General features: G+C 40.4%; 1 protein-coding gene across 8 annotated transcripts in view; it reads left to right on the forward strand.

The window, feature by feature from the left end:
- SGIP1 (SH3GL interacting endocytic adaptor 1) overlaps positions 1 to 23082 on the forward strand; it is a 245368-nt gene that overhangs the window by 213150 nt on the left and 9136 nt on the right. For all 8 annotated transcript variants that reach the window (XM_061633360.1, XM_061633359.1, XM_061633364.1 and 5 more), the window contains 2 exons: positions 17899 to 18010; positions 21935 to 22090. In XM_061633360.1, coding sequence (XP_061489344.1) covers positions 17899 to 18010; positions 21935 to 22090 — 268 coding nt within the window. The remainder of the gene's footprint in view (positions 1 to 17898; positions 18011 to 21934; positions 22091 to 23082) is intronic.

Raw genomic sequence — 23082 nt, forward strand, 5'->3', positions numbered from 1 at the left:
TTGCATTGCTATTTTTATACAGCTCTCTGTGAACTCACAGTAAATTGACTTCCAGGTCCAAAAAGGAAAGACCAAACTTCTGGAGAAATTTCTCTTTGTCAAACCTTTCCTTATTTTGGTTGATAATATTTTACACTTGATGTGTGAATATGTATTAAGATTTAATAATTTTAGACAATTTATTTGTGCCTGGACACATAATCGGTTTTTCAAAATCTGTTGGATTCCTGAGAAGTGAATGTTTTCTAACTTGCATAGACAAAACATTCCTTATCTGATAATAATGAAATAAGGAAAATTTAAGTTGTGGGACTCATTGGCTTAACTCCTGATAAGAAAGCATATTCTCTAGATAGTGATGTATTTTATGTTTTTTCCATTTCCAATTTGTCCATAGAGATTGGATCTCTAAATTCTGGAGTGAGTGGAGAAATTGATTCAATCTTCCCATTGATGTTCTTATTTCAGGTCAGGAAGGCATATGAAGCAGGGTCAGATTTAAATATATAGAGAATGTCTCTCTCTAAGATAGATTTGTCCCAAGCTGTAAAGGTCTTTTAAGGTTTTAAAGCTAACAGGTGGCCGTTGCAGTTGACCAAACACTGGCTGAATATGCATCTTCCAATATTTGTTAGCATTGAAGCAGCTGCGTTCGGCACCAACTGCAGCTTCTGAGTAATCTGCAAGGCAGCCTCATGCACAGTGTATTATGGTAGTCAATCCTATGGTACTTAAGCATTGGGAAGGGCCAGAGCTAAGCTAGTATAGCACATATTTGGCATTTTCAGATAGGCTGGTTTTATTTTGTAAAGCCTGGAGGGCTGCTGCCAGTCAGATTGGACAGTACTGAGCCAGATGGACCAATGGTCTGACTTGATATTAGGCAGCTTCCTATGTTCCTAACAAAATTCCCATTAACCAGAAAGAGTGAAATCTCTGCAACAAATGCAGCTGATAAAGTCACCCTGTTTATTCAAAAGCAAGGCGTCTCCAAGAGCACTCCTAGACTCTGAACGTATTTGACTGTGCCTGTCGCACACTGGTGTAGAACTCTGGTTTAGATGCTTTGTAGTGAAATAACTAAGCTCCTGATTATCTCTTCCAGCAGTGTCATAGATGTTAACCAATATCAGTGGGAACACCAGATTTTGTGGTTTGCCCTGGAACCCAAACCAGTTGTTCAAGAGGTACTAATAAAATGTCAGCATTAAAAACTGCTGAGAGTTCTAAGAAGATTGACATGGAAACATGTGCCCCATTGATCTCAAGACAAAAACAATCCATTTGAGTTACCAAACTGTTTCAGTCTCAATTCCGTGCCCAAACTGAATAGGTCTAAAGGTGTGTTTCCACTACCTATCTAGTAGTTTGAAATAAGTACCATTTGCTCTCCTGCAAATTTATTTTACACTGTAAATGAGTGATGGGAGAATACTAATATTACTTGGCGCAGTTGTGCTGGGGGAGTTTCCCTAATTTAAATCACTCTTCCCAAGAAGCTGTTACCAGTATTGTGGCTGGCTTTTTCCCACTGCAGGTCTAATAGCTTTAGGGAAGGTATTAAGATCAGGGAAATGGGGTAATCAATAGTGGAGCTCCTCATGGCTGCTTTAAAGTATATATAAAAAAAGTTGGATGATCCAATCAGGGATCTTATAAGAACATAAGAACATAAGAAGAGCCTGCTGGATCAGGCCAGTGGCCCATCTAGTCCAGCATCCTGTTCTCACAGTGGCCAACCAGGTGCCTGGGGGAAGCCCGCAAGCAGGACCCGAGTGCAAGAACACTCTCCCCTCCTGAGGCTTCCGGCAACTGGTTTTCAGAAGCATGCTGCCTCTGACTAGGGTGGCAGAGCACAGCCATCACGGCTAGTAGCCATTGATAGCCCTGTCCTCCATGAATTTGTCTAATCTTCTTTTAAAGCCGTCCAAGCTGGTGGCCATTACTGCATGTTGTGGGAGCAAATTCCATAGTTTAACTATGCGCTGAGTAAAGAAGTACTTCCTTTTGTCTGTCCTGAATCTTCCAACATTCAGCTTCTTTGAATGTCCACGAGTTCTAGTATTATGAGAGAGGGAGAAGAACTTTTCTCTATCCACTTTCTCAATGCCATGCATAATTTTATACACTTCTATCATGTCTCCTCTGACCCGCCTTTTCTCTAAACTAAAAAGCCCCAAATGCTGCAACCTTTCCTCGTAAGGGAGTCGCTCCATCCCCTTGATCATTCTGGTTGCCCTCTTCTGAACCTTTTCCAACTCTATAATATCCTTTTTGAGATGAGGCGACCAGAACTGTACACAGTATTCCAAATGCGGCCGCACCATAGATTTATACAACGGCATTATGATATCGGCTGTTTTATTTTCAATACCTTTCCTAATTATTGCTAGCATGGAATTTGCCTTTTTCACAGCTGCCGCACACTGGGTCGACATTTTCATCGTGCTGTCCACTACAACCCCGAGGTCTCTCTCCTGGTCGTCACCGCCAGTTCAGACCCCATGAGCGTATATGTGAAATTAAGATTTTTTGTTCCAGTATGCATAATTTTACACTTGTTTATATTGAATTGCATTTGCCATTTTTCCGCCCATTCACTCAGTTTGGAGAGTTCTTTTTGGAGCTCTTCACAATCCCTTTTTGTTTTAACAACCCTGAACAATTTAGTGTCGTCAGCAAACTTGGCCACTTCACTGCTCACTCCTAATTCTAGGTCATTAATGAACAAGTTGAAAAGTACAGGTCCCAATACCGATCCTTGAGGGACTCCACTTTCTACAGCCCTCCATTGGGAGAACTGTCCGTTTATTCCTACTCTCTGCTTTCTGCTTCTTAACCAATTCCTTATCCACAAGAGGACCTCTCCTCTTATTCCATGACTGCTAAGCTTCCTCAGAAGTCTTTGGTGAGGTACCTTGTCAAACGCTTTTTGAAAGTCTAAGTACACTATGTTCACTGGATCACCTCTATCTATATGCTTGTTGACACTCTCAAAGAATTCTAATAGGTTACTGAGACAGGACTTTCCCTTGCAGAAGCCATGCTGGCTCTGCTTCAGCAAGGCTTGTTCTTCTATGTGCTTAGTTAATCTAGCTTTAATAATACTTTCGACCAGTTTTCCAGGGACAGAAGTTAAGCTAACTGGCCTGTAATTTCCGGGATCCCCTCTGGATCCCTTTTTGAAGATTGGCGTTACATTTGCCACTTTCCAGTCCTCAGGCACGGAGGAGGACCCGAGGGACAAGTTACATATTTTAGTTAGCAGATCAGCAATTTCACCTTTGAGTTCTTTGAGAACTCTCGGGTGGATGCCATCCGGGCCCGGTGATTTGTCAGTTTTTATATTGTCCATTAAGCCTAGAACTTTCTCTCTCGTTACCACTATTTGTCTCAGTTCCTCAGAATCCCTTCCTGCAAATGTTAGTTCAGGTTCAGGGATCTGCCCTATATCTTCCACTGTGAAGACAGATGCAAAGAATTCATTTAGCTTCTCTGCAATCTCCTTATCGTTCTTTAGTACACCTTTGATTCCCTTATCATCCAAGGGTCCAATCGCCTCCCTAGATGGTCTCCTGCTTTGAATGTATTTATAGAATTTTTTTTTGTTGGTTTTTATGTTCTTAGCAATGTGCTCCTCAAATTCTTTTTTAGCATCCCTTATTGTCTTCTTGCATTTCTTTTGCCAGAGTTTGTGTTCTTTTTTATTTTCTTTATTCGGACAAGACTTCCATTTTCTGAAGGAAGACTTTTTGCCTCTAAGAGCTTCCTTGACTTTGCTCGTTAACCATGCTGGCATCTTCTTGGCCCTGGCGGTACCTTTTCTGATCTGCGGTATGCACTCCAGTTGAGCTTCTAATATAGTGTTTTTAAACAACTTCCAAGCATTTTCGAGTGATGTGACCCTCTGGACTTGGTTTTTCAGCTTTCTTTTTACCAATCCCCTCATTTTTGTGAAGTTTCCTCTTTTGAAGTCAAATGTGACCGTGTTGGATTTTCTTGGCAATTGGCCATTTACATGTATGTTTAATTTAATAGCACTGTGGTCACTGCTCCCAATCGGTTCAACAACACTTACATCTCGCACCAGGTCCCGGTCCCCACTGAGGATTAAGTCCAGGGTTGCCGTCCCTCTGGTTGCTTCCATGACCAACTGGTCTAGGGAATAGTCATTTAGAATATGTAGAAACTTTGCTTCTTTGTCATGACTGGAACACATATGCTGCCAGTCTATGTCCGGGTAGTTGAAGTCACCCATTACTACCACATTTCCTAGTTTGGATGCTTCCTCAATTTCATATCTCATCTCAAGGTCTCCCTGAGCATTTTGATCAGGGGGACGATAGATCGTTCCCAGTATTAAGTCCCTCCTTGGGCATGGTATCACCACCCACAACGATTCTGTGGAGGAGTCTGCCTCTTTTGGGGTTTCGAGCTTGCTGGATTCAATGCCTTCTTTCACGTATAGAGCGACTCCGCCACCAATACGTTCTTCCCTCTCCTTCCGATATAGTTTATATCCAGGGATAACCGTATCCCACTGGTTTTCTCCATTCCACCAGGTCTCCGTTATGCTCACTATATCAATGCTCTCCTCTAAGACCAAGCACTCCAGTTCTCCCATCTTGGTTCGGAGGCTCCTAGCATTAGCGTACAGGCACTTGTAAGCAGTGTCTCTCTTCAAGTGTCTTTGGCACTTATGTCACATCTGCTTCAGTCTAGCATCTCAGTATGACATTTCTGTTACTATTTTCTGCCCAGTAGGTAGAGTATCCTACTTCAGTCTATTTTTTGTTTAAAAGAGACACATTTACAGTTAACAAAATTATATTGGTAGTCTAATTATAAAAGATCTTCCGTGGCACAGAGTGGTAAGCGGCAGTAATAATAATAATAATAATAATAATAATAATAATAATAATAATAATAATAATTTAATTTATGTGTCGCCTATCTGGCCAATGGCCACTCTAGGCGACGTACAAATCAGTTGCAGTAAATGCAGCACAATAAAATACACATAAAATACAATATAACAAGGAAACTATAAATAGGAATGATAACAGTTCAGAGTAATAGGCAGTTAGTCCTGAAAATTAACCCTCCCCGGAAGTCCCAAAGGCCTGTCTGAAAAGCCAGGTCTTCAAGGCTTTGCGGAATACATTCAGGGAAGGGGCATGCCGAAGATCGTATGGGAGGGAGTTCCAGAGAGTGGGGGCCGCCACTGAAAATGCCCTCTCTCTAGTCCCCACCAACCTAGCTGTTTTAGTTGGTGGGACTGAGAGAAGGCCCTGAGTGGCTGATCTTGTCGGGCGGCATAATTGGTGACGCTGGAGGCGCTCCATCAGGTAAACTGGTCCGAAACCGTGTAGCCGAAAGCTCTGCTCATGGCCGGAGTTCGATTCCAACGGAAGGAGGAAGTTGAATCTCTGGTAAAAGGGGTCGAGGTCCACTCAGCCTTCCATCCATCCGTGGTCGGTAAAATGAGTACCCAGCATATGCTGGGGGGGTAAAGAAAGGGCGGGGAAGGAACTGGCAATCCCACCCCATATATACGGTCTGCCTAGTAAACGTTGCAAGATGTCACCCTAAGAGTTGGAAACGACTCGCACTACAAGTGTGGGGACACCTTTACCTTTTTTTAATTATAAAAATAATCCACCCTTCCATAAACCAGATTCTTTAGTTCCTGAAAGATTTGTCATCCCTGACAATCCATCATGTTTAAAACATTCAATCGTGGTTCAGTTCAAAAGATGTGAGTGTATTAACATCCCATGTATGCATGAGACTAAATTATTATACTTTGAAGTTCGCAAGATGTAGATGTATACATGTCCTATGTTTGTCAATTCATTTACTTTGATGAGCAATGCCTTATGTGATTCCTTTGATTCCTGCTATAAAAACATGTCCTTTCCATCCTATGCATATCATTTAACTTCTTCCTGGGTGGTTTTACATTTCAAGACAAATGTAACTGATGTTATTGGAAGGATGTATTTGAAGATGCAAACAGACTAGTTTCTAGTGAGTGTGCATAGTTGCAGAATGTTTCTGGAGAGCCATTGAGTGAAATAAGTGCTGTGTACTGTACTAGTCTCTTGCATACCATTGCAAAGCCTTACTGGTGGCATCCATCACAAATGATTTGCCACTGCTAGTAAGTGGGAACAGTGGCTGCTAGTAACATTTTGACTTGGTAGGGCTGCAGTTTTTAATGTTGCTATTTCATCGCAGTAAGACTTGTACAGCACTTATATAGGAAAGTGTGCCATTACACATGCGCAGAGTGCCACTGTCTCCTCACTAAAAAATATATCAGTTCTCTACATATCAATGAATAGTGTAAGAGCTTCCGTGTAAGAAGGCCAAGTATGATTTTTCAAACAGGATTGACTCCATGCCTCTTATTTCAAAATAAAGCCATACCACATGACAAAGGTTTTTGAATATATGTCTTGATTAAACCCAGAGCTTGGAAAAGTTACTTTTTTGAACTACAGCTCCCATCAGCCTAATCCAGTGGCCATGTTGCCTAGGGCTGATTGGAGTTGTAGTTCAAAAAAGTAACTTTTCCAAGCTCTGAAACCTACACATCCATTGCCAAAATCCTAAGCACGCACACAAAAGCTTCTAAAATGTGAGGAACACTTGCTTCCAACTGCATGCAGCTTTCCTAAAAAATAAAATTGATTTAGTTTTTAATTATCCAAAACACTTTTTTCTCTAAATTGAAAGAACAAAGTATTCCAACCAATAGGCAGGAAAAAAAATGCTTCATTTGAGCCAGGGCACATCAGAGCATAGCAGAATGTATTTGCAATGCATGACTCAGTCCTGAAAATTTGAAGTAATAATCCCTGTTCATGCGCAGAGTACATCACACCAGACTAAATCATTATCTGTTATGTTTGAGATTAGAAAGGATATCTTCCCAGTTTGGGGAAGAGGTGGAGTCATATCCAGACAGGCACAGAGCCCAAACTTTTCATTTTAGAAATCACTGACAAAACTCACAAAAAAGCTAGCTAGAAATAATAGCATCATCATTTTCCTCCATTCCTCTGCATTGAAAATATTCTGAATTTAAGCTAGGGGAGGGGCTTGATGGAAGCAGATCCACACACCTTTTCTGAAACTACTCTGGAATTACAAGTGACTCAGATCAGCTGCCCTGCTCCGCCCACCTTTTAATGAGTGAATGCAAGGAAATGATTAATACAGAGTTTGTTGCAGCTCATACATAAGCCATCCACTATTTATCCTACCAATTTCCTAATCCACAAACATAAATTCAAATTGTTTATAGATATTATGAAAAGAGACTCACTGTTGTTTGCTTTCTCTGTCATCATCACACATACAAAAAAAACCCTCCTCAAAGTAGGAAAAACTCCCTGTGACTTCCCTGGTTACCAATGAGTAGATCCGGCTTTCAGGGAAACTGCCATGAGCATGCTCAGAACCAATGTGTGATTCTGATATAGGCTAAGGCGACCACATAGGGATGTTCTTGAGACAGTCCTATCTCCTATCTAAGTTGCTATTCTGGCTGTGCTGGATAAGCCCCATAACAACAGGTGGAGTGGGAGACTTCCTAGTCGGACTGACAAGTGTACAGGCTTGGTTGTAAGTCTTTGCCATAGCTATACTTTTGGATTAGGATTGGCTGAGGGTTGCAGAGAGCTGATTGGCCAGAGATCAGGAGCTTTACAGAAATATCTTCACAAACTTCTATAAGTTCAAGAAATTATAAAATGTGTGTAGGACAGGAAAGCGTGTGTAGCTGTGAGATGGGGGGGGTAAAAACTGCTTGACATTCTCATTGGCAGGGCTGCGCCCCAGTAACTCTAGTGGAGCAACTTCCACTGAGTAGGAACCATCATATAAATATGCTACCTAGAGATCATCTGTGTCAGCTGTTCCTGAGCAACTAAAAGTGTGCTGGTGACAGCATCTTTGAAAAGTAAGGGTCTATTCACTCAACTGTTCATCAAGAACGGAATGTAGATCAAGTGTATCAGGGTTGGCTAAGTCTCATAGTGAAAATGTCATCTCATTGATTCACTGTATATCCTGCTCACACTTCATCCAGGTTTTCTAGACCGCAGTTAATTCACTTCTGGAAGGTCTGAGGACTGAAATGTGAACAAGGTCCATTACAAAGCACACAGCTGCTTTATCATTAGTTCAGCCTATTCTGCCTATATTCTTGACAACCTAAAGCAGGAACAAGGAACCTGTGGCTCTTCGGATATTAGACTTCAATTCCCATTATCCCTGATCTTTGACCATACTGGCTGATTGGGGATGAATCCAGCAATACCTGGAGGGCATGGGTTCCCCATCCCTAAATTGATTCTTGGACTGCATGTCAAAGCTACATGTTCAGGAAAACTATGCAGTACAGTAGGGCCCCACTCATACGGCGGGTTGTGTTCCAGACCCCCACCTAAAAGCGAAACCCGCTGAAAAGTGGAACTCTGTCAACAAAATGGTGCCCGATGCCTGAAAAACGCTGTAAAAGCAGAACAAGCACCATATGAGTGGGGCGTTACTCTAATTGAAAGCCGCCGTATTAGCGGAACGCCGAAAAGCAGGCCGCCGAAAATCGGGGCCCTGCTGTATTTATTTTTAAGATAGCTGAATAATGCCAGTTTCATATATATCTAATCCCCCCCCCCAAAAAATGACAGGGACAAGTTCTTGGAAATTCATCTAGTTTGCTGCTACAGAACCTTTTCCATCTACAGATGGCACAGCTAGCAAAGATTGAGAGTATTCAGACAAATCTTCTGGGCACTGTATCACTTTAGGATACATGTTAAGAATCACATAATTGAATATTTCCCCAACAACCTGTTCCCTGTACATAAAAAACTATTGTAGCAAGGAGGATACCATGAGCCCTGCAGAGCAGTCCTGAAGTGATGAAGAAGAAAACAAAGATACAGAATGGGACCTGGGGGAGGATCCTAGTGGGTTGCAACCAGGAAGTGCTGAGATAGTAGGCTTCAGTGCTTTTGACAGCGACAGCTCCTCCCCCTTAGCTCCAGTTAAAGCAGAAGGAATGCCAGGTGATCAAGAGCCTGTCTGGTCGTCTCCCCTCCACCCCCCTTTCCCCAAGGTGCTGCCACCACGTACACCTCTAGAGGAGGAGGATCTTGATGAAGTGCCACCCCCCCATTGACCCAGACATGCAGACAACTGCGACGGCAGGCCCAGCTGCCCCCCACTTTCCCACCTAGGATGAGGGCTCATGTGTGCACATGTTCCTATTCCGTGACACCTTTCTTGCACAAGTAGAAAGAGCCCACCCGAATCTTAAGAATTATAAGGGGGTATGTCTCATTGCAGTGACATCATCTTAGCTTTGAGTAGTTATGCCTAGTTATGCTGTGTAGAGATGCAGAATCTTGTGTGACCTGTAAGGTGATCCATGAAGTGCTCTAAACTGAAAATTTTCATTAAATATACTGGAGAAAAATACACCAGTGAGTCTGAGACTGATTCCAACGGGCTTGGGCAGGACAGAGAAGGCTAGGGTGGAAGCATTTTCCCTAATAGACTAGCTCTCTTCAGGCATGGAAGTTTTGACATGAAAGCAGATACTGAATTGGTACAGTCTCAGACTGACTGTATCACATAGTTTCCTCAACAGGTAGATCAATTATTAACCTGAATAAAGAAATAAATTTATTGCCATTATTATTTGCATTTTGAACTTTCATAGCAAGCTATTACCTGCTAGAGCTTCTAAGAATTCATGCAGATATTGGTCCAAGTCTATAATGTTATCAGTATTAATTATTCATAATAATGTTAATAGTATTGCATAGATACATATGTGACTACTGTTGCTTCTTTTGTTCAGCCTCATTTTGAATTTCCAACAGATTTCCAAATTACCTTTTTGTGATGTCTTCTTGGATCTTTTCACCTTTTGAAAACAAATGAATTGTTCCCTCGTGATTTTGGGCATGAAAATAAATAGTTGCAAAATAATAGCTTCAAGGCTATACAGCTCTCTGGGGACCAATATTCCCTAAAATTAAATTGTTCTTTGTTCTTTCACTGCTGAATATATGAACCTTGTGATTCAAACAGCTCTCAGAGGATGAATGGAGGCAGAAAGTGTTGCAAGCAAGCTAATAATGAATAAAAATGTAATAATGAAAAAAGAAAAAGTAAATAAGAGAATTGTTTTCTTAGGATTATGTGGTAGGGATGAAGCAAAATGAAGGGCTCTTCATGTGAAACAGTTCTCTCCCCACAGACCTGCCCCTTCATTTGGGTATTCTTTTAGGGGGAGAACAAAATGCTATTCTTGGTGTCCTTAACATCATTGGATTGCAGTCCACTTTCTCTCTTTTTCCAAGAGTGGGGCAAGATCAGGCTTCGCATATGCTGGGGTTCAAATTGCTTCCTCAAAGTAACTGTTGCAGCAGCCAGTTTAAGAGAGATGATCAGAAGTGCATGCAGAGCTCAGCAGGATCCCCACCCCCCCTTTTGCAACTGCATTGGCAGAAGGATGAAGGATAGCAGTTTTGCAACAACGGGCCTGTTTTTTCCTACAGGAGTACTGCTGTTTCAGGGTAAACTTCACACTCCCTGAAATGCCATCTTCTGCTGTAAAATATAAACCCTGTGAACATTTAGCTTAGCTCTGCTGTGTGGATTTTCATAATAAAGTTACATGAGTCTAAAGTTCTTTTTGTACCAGTGAAAACTGTGTACAGTGAACACATGAGAAGAGAATCATGACCACTATTCTGCCTCCTGACTTCCATGTATTCATCAAGGTCTGTGATGCGCACCCAAGTCAGGAGCCAGGAACAGTAGGTATGATCCATTTCCCCACTGTACAATATATAGTTTCTCTGTACATCTTTATCCCTATGTCCCATTGATTTTACTGGACCTTCCAAGTAAGTTCATCTAGGCTTGCATTCCAATTCTATATGTCTACTTGAGCAATGGGGCAAATCACAACATTTAAGCTAGTTGCAGCCTGGCTAGGACAAATCAGCGTTTGGCTTTGCCCCTGCCAGTATTGCTCCCAATAATGGACATTCCGCCTTATAATTATGTAACTTTATTATGTAATAACAATAGCCATATTGGTGGCTGAATACGCTTATTTTTGCTCTTCATTTCACATTATTTTCTATTGTGTCTCTTCATTTATAAACCATCATTATACTGTGCAAACCACCTTGAGTGCTTTGGCAGAACAGCAGTACATAATGTAAATGTAAGCAACTAACTACACTTCAGCCTCTTCCCCTGAATACTACTTTAAATTTGCTGTGTTTTAAATAAACATCCATGAAGTGAAAATACCCTCAGGAGGATGCTGTGCTGTGATATGCCTGGCACTTTCATGCACCATGGCAAGGGCAGTTGTCAGCATATCACACAGCACTGCTGTTGAGGTGGAATCATGAAGCTTGGTCATCAGTCCTCTGGCAGAAGCATGCTAGAGAACAGGATTGCAAACCTCATGTAGAATCAACATTGGAGCCTTCTGCTTGGAGCATAATATTTAGACATGGAATTTGAGGATGGCTGAATCTTCATTAAACCAAGTTCTGTGTATCCCAGATAAAACTCTTTTGCATTTTAGGTCTTGTCTTTGTTTCATATAAGAAGCATTTTTTATGGTTTAGAAATCTGATGAGTATAAGGATAACTTCCAACAATGCAATCAGAAAATATAATATAAAACACAATGGAAAATGTATTTTCTTTTCTTGTATGTAGTAGTCTTATTTATCCCTCGCATATCATGAGGGTGTGTGGTTGTTAATGACTAAAGAATCATTTACAGCACCTTTTGACTGAACCATTGTCAAAAACCTTTCAAATAAGTTTTTTAAAAATATCTCCTTTGAGTAGTCAAATGTTACCTTGATGTTAAATCAGCTACACCATATTTTAAGACAAGGGCCTTGGTCTCTGGATTGAGAATGCAACCGTAACAGATTGCAAGCATTTAAATTCAGAATTTGTTTTATATAAAAGTGGGTTTCAGTTAATTTACAGAGGGTTCTTACTGCATATAAAGTGTGAAATAAGACACAAAGTTACCTGTTGCTGGACTGATCTGGGACTAGTTTCTACTTTTGGAAGGTACCTGTTGTCGGTTCTATATGATGATCCCTGTTGCCCTAGAAAGTCTTATAGTAGCAGTTGCTTGCAGCATAATTTTTTTTTAATTATCATGCAGACTTTCATGTTTTAGTTAATTCCACAAAACTTTATTTCTATACTATCAGTGCCAAAAAAAACCCACCACCATCAGAGTTATACTTCCTCTGGAGTGCTTGCAAAAAGAATGTGAAAAATGCATTTCCAAAAAAAGTCTCAATCTGCTATACAGTTCTATGCATGTCTACTCAGAACTAAGTCCTACTGAATTCAACAGGACTTACTCCCAGGTTATATAGTATTGCAGCCTAAAATAAGTAACCACCAATATTTAAGAACGTCTGAATCAGGGTTTGCTACATTGGGTTGTATCCAGTTGGTGCCCTTTTGCAAGCACAAAGAAGGTTTTTTATCCATCAGAGACATTCACTGATAGAAAAGAGGAGATGATTCAACTCACAGTTCTATGTATCCTCCATGATAGGGAGTGAAAAATATCAAAGGTGATGAATGTGTTGATAGACTACGTAAGAGCAAAGAAAAGCTGATGTGTAAATACAGGGCCCCACTCTTTTCTTAGACTGGGGAGGTTTTGTTGAGCTTGCATTGTACTGTAAAGTCTCCAAACAATTGGAGGGATTTCAGGAATGAAAAATACCATAAAAAGGGAAATTGTCTGAATAACTCACAGACTCGTTAATCTCAGAACAATTTCATACTAAATTAACTCAGAAATAACTGCAACCTATCTGGTTCTGTATTTCAATTCACTCTATTATAAAACAAACACTGGAAGCAAGGGGGAGTAGAAATCCATCATTTTTACCACCCTGATAGTTACTAATCCATACTGACTCCGTGTTCCCAATAGATGGGTATTCTGCTTGCAGGTCCCTCTACATTGCACTGATTGAAAAGTATAGGGGCAAAAAGGAAGAGAAAAAAGAGGGGAGATGGTTGACTGTTTGGTTCAGTCAAAAGGTACAAAATATGGGCTGGGGGAGATGAGAGTGTATATCATGCCTCCTGGTTTTATGTCTTTAGGAAGGCCTTCTTTACAATTTTTTAAAAATTAGGTTTTTTTATAAAAAATACAAAAATAGACAAACATGGTACATGTGTATAATTTCCAAACAATTCAGATAGTTGCAGCCTTGTCCAACCTTTGGGTCACAGATGTTGCTGGACTACAGTTCCCATAATTCCTGACCATTGGCCATGCTGGCTGAGGCTGATGGGAGTTGCAGTCCATCAACATCTGTGGCCCAAAGGTTGGACAAGGCTGGTTAGAGCAAGAAGCATATGTAGCAAGCATATTGTATCCCTACTAAGTGTTGCCCTGGTATAAACAGAGGAAAATAGCTTTCCAAAGGTTCTGTGAAACTGTGGCAGCCTTCCCTATCCATATAACTGTCAAAGTGAAAACTAGGTGCAAAGAAAATGGTCAGTCTGCACAGACCATTTGGGGTTTGTGGACTCTAATATCAGAATATTTAAAGCCTTTTTCAATTCATCGGTTTCATACCTTTTTTTCCAGTACAGAGATGTACTGTTCTGTGTGCTGTGCAGAGATGTTTATCTAAAGATGGAAGTGCTATTTCAAGAGTGTTTGAGGAACATTTGACAGGGTTCTGTTAGCTGTATTCAGAGACTTCAAATAAAGTAGGCCCTCCTCATATTAATATGCAGTGCTGATCATGACATGATGTGAACTGGTTGGGAGAAAAAGCTGTTTCTCTGCAGCATCGTAATGGTAATTATTATTATTTTGCTGCCCTGCAAACTCCTGCCAGAGTTATTTTGTTGCTGAAATAGCATTAGAAATTTCACATATGTGGTAAAGGGATGATCCACAGCCTGCTGCACAGTGAATTATTTCAACACCCGCACCTCATAGAGTGTAAAAGAAACAGTAGGAAAGCTTATGTATGTGTTATAAACCATCCAGTGCTACTTGTTCTAGCTAAATAGACAGTCAATGCTTATTTAGCCTTTTAAAAGACACCCTGTATGGCAATTCTGTATGAATTCCTATATTCTGGAAAGCTAAGCTTTTCCCCTTGAGGTATGCCTCCATGTGTTTTGATGAGAAGAGTGCCATAGACTATAATCTGATTTACATAGTGAATTTATTCATATTCCATTATTTGTGATTTCTGCTCAAGAGAACCTTCAGAGTATTCTCCCCACTACCATATTTGGGGGGGTGGGGGGAGGCCTTATTGCTTACACAAGTAGCTTCTTTGTAAGGTGTTTGTATCCAAATGCAGACAAATTGTCTGAATGCCATTTTTCAGATGAGTATTAAATTAAATGAATCTGATTCAATTTATCTCGGTCTCTACCAACAATTTTCTTTAGACTTTGGGACAATCTATTATGTGATTGAGCCTCAGGCTTGTTGTGCTACATCTTCCAGTTATGTTCTGCCTTGAGTTCCTCTTTGACTGCAACCATAGTTTGCTGTTACATCCAAATCTGGCAAACTATGCTTTGCATAAACCTTCATTTGCCTGGTTTGTGATTTTGCTTTACCAGAAAAGAGGACGACATCATGGAAACTAATATGCTAAAATGGTGTGTATGTGTGTGTTACTGGATCCAGCTTGTTTTGCCAGGAATGCTCACTTGTCAATCACATAATGTCAGAATGACTATTGCAGATGGGGATGTATTTCATCTGGAATCTAAATGGAGCATTTTTTCGTCTACAGAGGAAGCAATTTTCATTTATACCACTTCCTTTTTTCCCCTCTGCAGACGTTTGCAGACGGAAAAATGCTAAATTTGGAGAAAGCCATTTGAATATAAATCGCATCCTCCAAACAGGGAAAAGCAAGTCCCTCAACAGGAAATTCTCTAGTGCAACCACCCCCAGTAAGGTTGGGCTGAGGGAGTCCAGCTTGCAAAGGAACAATTGGGAGCTCATTTTGAGCTCCTAGTTCTTCCTTTGTAGTCATGTCCATACCTGCCCCATACCTGATGTCATATGAAAGAAAGCATGAGAGTTTGAGGATTGTTTATTATGTCCAAACCAGTATAAAGTCAATTCAATTCAGTCCAGTCCAAGTTAGGTTCATTGTGATCTTTTTTCTAAGATAGGTTGCCATTTCTAATATTTTTCTCATGTTCAGCTCAACAATTAGGTTTTGCTTAAGTACAGATCAATTCAAAAATATAAATTTTAGTTCAGCATACATGATTGCACTGTTTTTATGATTCACTGAAATTGACTAAATTCCTTGGCACAATCCATTTTATAAAACTTTGAAACTTGTTGGAGGGAGAGGTGTAACTTTTTCAAATAGTTTTATTCTGCTATTTGTTTTTACCCTTTAATCTGACATTCCTCTGGTCCTGATAGAGGTATTCAATAAACCTCTCTCTCTTTTCAATATTAAGCTTCAGAACTGTCTAGAAACTCATTGGAATTAATAGACCAGTCCCTTCTGGCATATTTATGTAGTCATGGGAATATTAAAAAGACACTTCAGAGGAAGAAGTTTAAAAAATCTTGCTTATACTTCTTCATTTACCAAGTACTTACTCTTCTTTGGATTTCAACCTTTTCTTCTTAATGATAGATACTGTCAGCATTACCAGCCTATGTGGACAACAGCTGCATTACAGTGAGAAATGAAAACCATGATTTTTCCTAGCCTTCTAGATGTGTACGGTATTTCCATTCTTCTCCACATTCTAGAAGGCTGGCTGAAATACAGGAAGAGAGTTGCACTGGATTCTTACTTTCTTGAGCAATTAAATATTTTGTTAAGCTTATGGAGTTTCACTGACTAGTAAGTCAAAACTATGGGGTGGTATCTGAAATCAACATGTTTATTCTGAGTATGACTTAGTCAAATAACACCCATGGTATCTATCACATTTGGTCACATTCACATTGGGAGAATACATGCAATTATATTTAGTTCTTTTTCATTACAATGGCTATTTCTGCATTAGGAAGTTCCCAACATCACAGATAAAACATCACATCTTTGTCAGCTACTTTACTTTAAGATGCAGCATGAAATTCTGTTGTGCATCTGCAAATACCCAGGGATTCAATGGAAATAGGGGTTCTATAGGCATAAATAAAGAAAAATGTAATTTCCCTTGTGGCTCCTGCTAGGCTCCTGCTTTTGTCTCTTGTATTAGTGTGTGATTTGAGAGTTAAAATGTGTACAGGCTTCCAGAATGATCACATTAATTCTTATTTACCAAAATGTTTGGTAAACAACTCTTAATTCATACAATTTTTAATTATTATAATTTCCATTGAGCAATTTGCAAGATCTTTGCCAATCATTCACTGGAGGCCCAAGCCAGTTGTTACCAGATATATTCCTCCTCTGTGATTCCATTCTGAGTAAACAATGCATTTCTTCTACACTTCAATGTGGAAAACCTAATACGTACAATTCCCAGTTTTTCCCTGCAATTGTTTACTCCTGTAAGGACCAAACTAGAGGTGACAGGGCACCCATGTGTATGTTATCCATATGCCTACCCTGTTCACATATAAATCAAAGTTAGGAGTCTGCAATATGAATAATAAAGAGCACATGGAGAGAAAGGGCAAGTGTTGCCTCTCCTCCGCTTCATATCTCTGTTCTCCGTTGCTTGAATTTTCTTCCAGACTGGCTCACTTCCAGTATCAGAACTGGACTTGGAGAAAACAACTTAAAACAGTGAGTGGAGAAAGTGCAAGTGGGAGAGAAAGCAGGTTCCTTTCCCTTTTAAACTCTTTATCAGTACTGGAGTGCACACGTTTTGTTTTAAAGGGAGAAAAGTGGCAAAGCAGCTGATCTTCCTGCAACATGGATATTGCCCCATACAATCAAGGGTACCTCTTTACCCACACTCCCCTTTGGGGGCTATTAGATGAGACTAGGGGCACCTCCATACAACCTGTTTATGGAACATTCATCATGATTTGTTTGCATGAATCTTGTGCAGAGACTATACGATGGCCACTTTTTATTGAGCATTCATTCAGTTTACAACTTCCTGTCAGTCAGTTCTCACACACTTTCTAGTGCATTTTCCCATCACTTTGCTTACTGCGAAAAGACCATTTTGTCAGTGGGTTTATTGCACAAGTGTACTTTAATACACCTGAATTTCACAAATCTAGATTAGCTGATATGTAATTGAATCCCTTCTGTGAAATAGTGGCATTCTAGAGGAGAACTAGTACTACATTAGCACCAGTGCTATTTTATTTTAACTATCTTCCTGCTAATTTCACTTTGCTACCACCAGCACATCTTGTATTTTGTCTTGATGGATACACAGGTTTCTGCTAATTTCCTTCCCAGGAGTTTTCCTTTAAACAAAATGAGATTGAACATTCTCTTCTTCACTAGAGGTAAATTGTTCTGATATGGAACTAAAACACCACCTAGAATTGCACAAACTGCCATATCATACAAATAAATCTCTGCTTTAATTAAAATGCACCTGAAGTTCAAAATTTTGTCTGGCATAATTCTTTTAAACAATTCATGCACTGCTACTAAGAGTGATTAAAAGTTTTGTTTTTGTTTTTTGTTTAGAGAAAACATAAGCATTTTCAGACCTGAAACAGAGTTGACATAATTACCAATATATTGCTTTATTTAGAAGATGACTGGTTTTGCTTTCTCCTTTCATCTCTCTACTCTCCCCCTTTATGGTGTTGACTTGACACAACCAAAAAGGTTTCTGTGTGCATGAGGAGTGACTATTTTTCATTGATTGCAGGTTCTTCTCGAGGGCCCAGCCCCTTAACAATGGGTGCACAAGACACTCTGCCTGTTGCTGCAGCTTTCACTGAAACAGTTAATGCATACTTCAAAGGAGCAGATCCTAACAAGTAGGTATCACATTGTTTGCTCCCATCTCTTTTCCATGCACTTGGTCTTTGTGAGGAAATCCTGTTTGGTTACACTGTGTTTTAATCTGTATTGTGTAATGTATTCTTTTATTTGTATTGTAATGTACATTGTAATGTGTTTAATGGGAGAAGTCTTCTGGTCAGGTGAAAGTGCATTTAACTGTCACAGGGGGGGCATTAACTGACAGCTGAGGAGGGACTGGAACTCACAGTATGCAAAAGAAGGATAGAAGACATACATATTCTGATTGGTGGTTGCAAGTTTAGAATTCTTAGTTAGACAGTGTGATTGGGTGGGGCTGGACTAGAGGGACCAGAATAAAATGTCTATATGGTCGGGTGCTGGTCATTAGAAGAGCAAGTGGTTGGTTGAGTCAGTCAGAGAGTCTGTGTTACTTGGTGCTTGGTGTTCATGGTGGACAGCCAGAAGAAAAAGAAGACAGCAGAGGATCGAGGAAGAAGAAAGACCTGAAAGGAAGGCAGAGTCACTTGGTGGCTGAAGTCTTGCTGGGGTAGCAGAATCGCTTGGCTTAGGCAGAAGAGACAAGGAGAGAACTCGTCTACAGCGCTGAGGGGAGAAGAAGGGAGAGGCAGTTTGGAATGCTAGGCTGTGGTGTCCGGTAGGAGAGGCAGACGAAGATTCCAAGACAGGGCAGCAAAAACAGACCTGCAGTTCAGTAGGTCAATTGGGGTTGAAACAAAGATTTGACAAAAGTCTTCAGCAATAGCGTTGGTGAGGCTTAACAAGGTGGAGTAAATACAAGGGCAATCTGGCAAAAGAGTTTCAATAGGGTAACTAAGGGCTCATCTACACAGGGTTTTACTGTGTGTCTGGTGCTACTTGCAGGGCCGGCTCCAGGCATGCCAGGGCCCTTGGGCACCAGCCTGGCCTGGGCCCCTCCGCTCCCTTTCTGCAATCTGCGGCAGGAGCGGCGGGTCGCAGGACAGGAGCTTACAAGCCGCCCACGAGCCGCCCACCATCCCCCCGCTATTCCCCCGCCATACCCCCGTTTCACCTACCTTTCTCTTCTGTTTTTTGCTGCTGTGCAAACTGCGCACGCAGGGTTGCCATCAGTAAAGATGGCGGCCAAGGTTTCTGTAAGAAATGCACACTGCGCATTGCTGCCATCAACCAAGATGGCAGCAGAGGCTTCAGCCCCTTACGGAAACCTCGGCCGCCATCTTTATTGATGGCAACCCTGCAGGCACTGCAAAAAACAGCACTGAGAAAGGTAGGTGAAGCAGGGGGATGGGGGGCCGCTCGGAAGCTTCTCATGTCCTGCGATCCGTGGCTCCTGCCACGGATCACGGAAGGGGAGCAGTGGGCCCCCCAGGGGCCTCTGTAGTTCCAGGGGCCCTCGGGCCAGTGCCCCACCTGGCCACCCTTTAGAACCAGCCCTGGCTACTTGCATCTCCTTTTAATCCGCATGTTTCACATGACGTTACTGGCAAACAGAAGCTATCACACAGTTTCACCCCTGTAAATCCGTACTAACTCAATCCTCTGATCTGAAAAGGGAAGGAAAAAACATCTTCACTCCATATCTCTAGGGTTTGCAGATGCTGTGCTCCGATGCTTTTAGGTGGGTGTGTCAATCATTCCCCTCTCCACGCCCACTCCCTCCTCCTCCCTTCTTTCATTTCATTTCCTGTGGGCTGAAGAGAAACTTCCACTTCTCTGTCCCATTCTGCAAGCTTCTTTTATGTTGCTGCAAATGGTGCCTTTATTTTCTGTTCCCCTCTAACTTGTGCACAAAAGCATAACACAGCTCAAACAAATATTTGTATTTCATCTGTATTGTACCAGTGATAATACCAATAATCACATTTCCGGGTTGTTGGTTTTTTTTTTAATGAAACTTACTGGTAGAACAAACTGAGCATGCTCGGTTGCCAGGTAAACAGAGCGAGTGGAAATGTTAAATTAGAGGGTGTGGTCTTTAGGAAACTGCATGATTGATGCTTCCCCTCAAGTGTGCCTAGAAAACACTGTGTTTGCAGCTGACATTGATCCCTTACTGTAGACAGTGCAAACAGAAAATGGAGGTAAAAACAGCATCTTTAGCATAAAGTTATGCTCCCATGTGGATAAGCCTTTATTGCTTCCTCAAAGCTGTCTTAGTTTAGTAATAGTAGTGTAAAGTAAGCTGGTGGTATTTAAAATGACAGTAACAAATTAGCAAAGTGTATATCAATTTAAAGAGAGTACTATATTAATCATGTAAGCTTGTGCACTACAGAATCGTGTAATAAATAAGCATTAATATCTTTGTTAAACAGACTAACTATATCTGATTGGCTTTGTGCCACACATATTATTGGTAAGTTAAGAGTTCAAAGGGTATAAGTGATATTAAATGGTGGGAGTGGTATGGGTTTAGGAAAGCCTTTAGAGTGGAAGTTGGGTTTTTTTAGTAGAATAAGTAAAGAAATACCCCCCTTCCCTCTACAGTCTTATACGTCTTATACTATTAGTTTCCTTTAGAGCAGAGCACATTGGACAGTGGTGATGTCAATCCAGTAACACAGTTAATATCTACTTGCAGCTGACAAGTTATTCAGTAACTGCTGAGTGGAGAGTAGACACAGGAATCAGTTATTTTTCAAAAAGAAGGACCCTAGTATGTAAAAAAACCAATCCATCTAATTTCTAAGAGCACATCATATTGTTTCCATTTTTACCTATTCATTACCTGAATTCTTTCTGTCCAAAAAGTTTACAGGGGTGATCTGGTCAGAAAAATTGTTCCCCTAATTTTGTTCCAAATTTTCAGAATCACTGAAATTAATGTGTGTGCACAGGATGGCTTTAAGTCAGGAGGCAGCAGTCTTGAGTGTATTTCCCTCGCGTCAGGACTTAAAGCAATCCTGTTCATGCTGGAGGGAAGTACACCTGTGATTTAAAGGATATGTCTTGATGCAACTTATTTCTTGGACATGCGTATATTCTCTTTTGTTTTAAAGGGCATGTAAAATGAAATTGCTGGAAGTAATTCAGATTTATATTTCTGTCATGTGTGGAGTGCTTTCAGGACACGTGGATTATTTTTAACATTAAAGTCTATTGTGATACCACAGCATATGTATAAGCAGAACACTACTTCCCATGGTCTCATAGGACTGTGCTATAAACTAATGACCTATGACTATTTCAACTTGGCATCAGAAAGTACAAACTGGGTAAAATAAAGAAAGCAATTTTGGAGATTTACTCACTGTTGGAAATCTGTGTTGGTTCAAAACTATGTAGAGTTATTTTGTATTAACAAAGAATATTTAAAACATAGGGAACAACACAGGCAAATTTTACATATTCTCATGTAATAGTGAGTTGGATTTAGACATTGAAATCAGTGGGACAAGTTAGTCATGATAAATCCAATTTATTTCAATGGACGTACTGTAAGCATGACTACCCATTTGGATCCAAATGTTTGTTTTAATGGACATACTTCATTACTGGCAATCTCTAGACTATTACTACCTACTTTTCTTTTGCCCTTCTCTACCACCCTCTTAGTCCCCCCCCTTTTTTAAATTTTTACCTTTTGAGTAGATGAATTCTTTTTATATCTCCATTACTGGAGAGAATATTTATGAAAAGAGGCAAAGGTGTGTGTTTTTTCAGTGCGGGGGCTAGTTGCCACTTCCAATTCCCCACACTTTATACGTTCCAGCCTCAGCAACTATATCCCCAAGGCAGAACTGTTAATGTAATTGCATCTTGTGTTAATTGACAGTCAAAATCAGAACTGTCCTGATGTAATCAGATTTCTGCAACTGCTAGCATAAATTAGTGCATGCTGACATTCTTGTAAAATGCTATCTAAAAGCAGGTCTAGAAAAATTTACATGAATTAATTGTCCTTTTTCTCTTTGTCTACATTTCTTTTGATTTTAAAGATGCATAGTGAAGATTACTGGAGAAATGGTGCTGTCATTTCCTGCAGGAATTACTAGACATTTTGCCAATAATCCCGCCCCAGCTGTTCTAACATTCCGTGTAACAAATTACAGCAGGTTAGAACATGTCTTGCCAAACCCCCAACTGCTTTGCTGGTAAATATCATACTATGTAAATTGTTATGGATTTCTAGAGAAAAAATACTTTTGTAACTTTTGCACAACAAACTTTACATAGATCATAAATGAGAATAATAGCATTGTTAATAGATAATACAGAAATGTATAAAACCTTTCTGTACATTTTTATTTTTTAAAAAATATCCCTAGATGAATACCTATGGGATTTACGCATTGTTGTTGAAGCCAACTCTCAAACTGTTTTCCTGATGTCAGCATTTCACTATGATATAGTGATTTTATAAATGAGCAATATGCTCATACTGTCAGAAAGCAAACACAGCAGCCAGACATCAGCTCTATCAGCGCTCATCTTGATCACAGTGCAGACATTGGGTAATATGGAGAGAACAGCAACAGGTTTACAAAAACAGAGTAGATGACCGTTTTGCTTCCCAGTTTGTGGGCAATGTCTAGAAGCACACAGTATAATTTTGGCATTGTTAGAAGAAAATTGTACCATTAGTACAAATATTACACACAGCATTGCCATATGGTAAGATGTGACATTTTTCATACCTTGTAGAAGCTTTTACTGTACAAAACAGGGCTGGAGAATCCGTTGCCCTCCAGATGTTGCTAGACTTCTGTTTCCATCATCCCTGGCTTGGCCATGTTGGCTGGGGCTGATGGAAATTGAAATCAACAACATCTGGAGGGCCACTGGTTAGCCACCCCTGCAACCTGAGTATGGTAAAAATAAGAGCTTGCTACATGTAAACATACTGCCCAGTACTAACTAATTGAAAATTATGGATGATAATGATTTATTGGTTAGAAAATTGCTAATGACCCTTGCACACACAAGAGAGAGGTCACTGTCTGTAAAGCTCACATCTTGATGACATCTTCATATGATCTGACTTTAGGTGCTTCCAGATGGGTGTTTATTGTGGGATTGGTGCTACCCATGGATGCAAGTGTCTAGATGATGACATTGGCATATAAAAAATGTGAATCCATAATTC

This window comes from Rhineura floridana, chromosome 6 (genome assembly GCF_030035675.1).
Source record: "Rhineura floridana isolate rRhiFlo1 chromosome 6, rRhiFlo1.hap2, whole genome shotgun sequence".
NCBI lineage: Eukaryota > Metazoa > Chordata > Lepidosauria > Squamata > Rhineuridae > Rhineura > Rhineura floridana.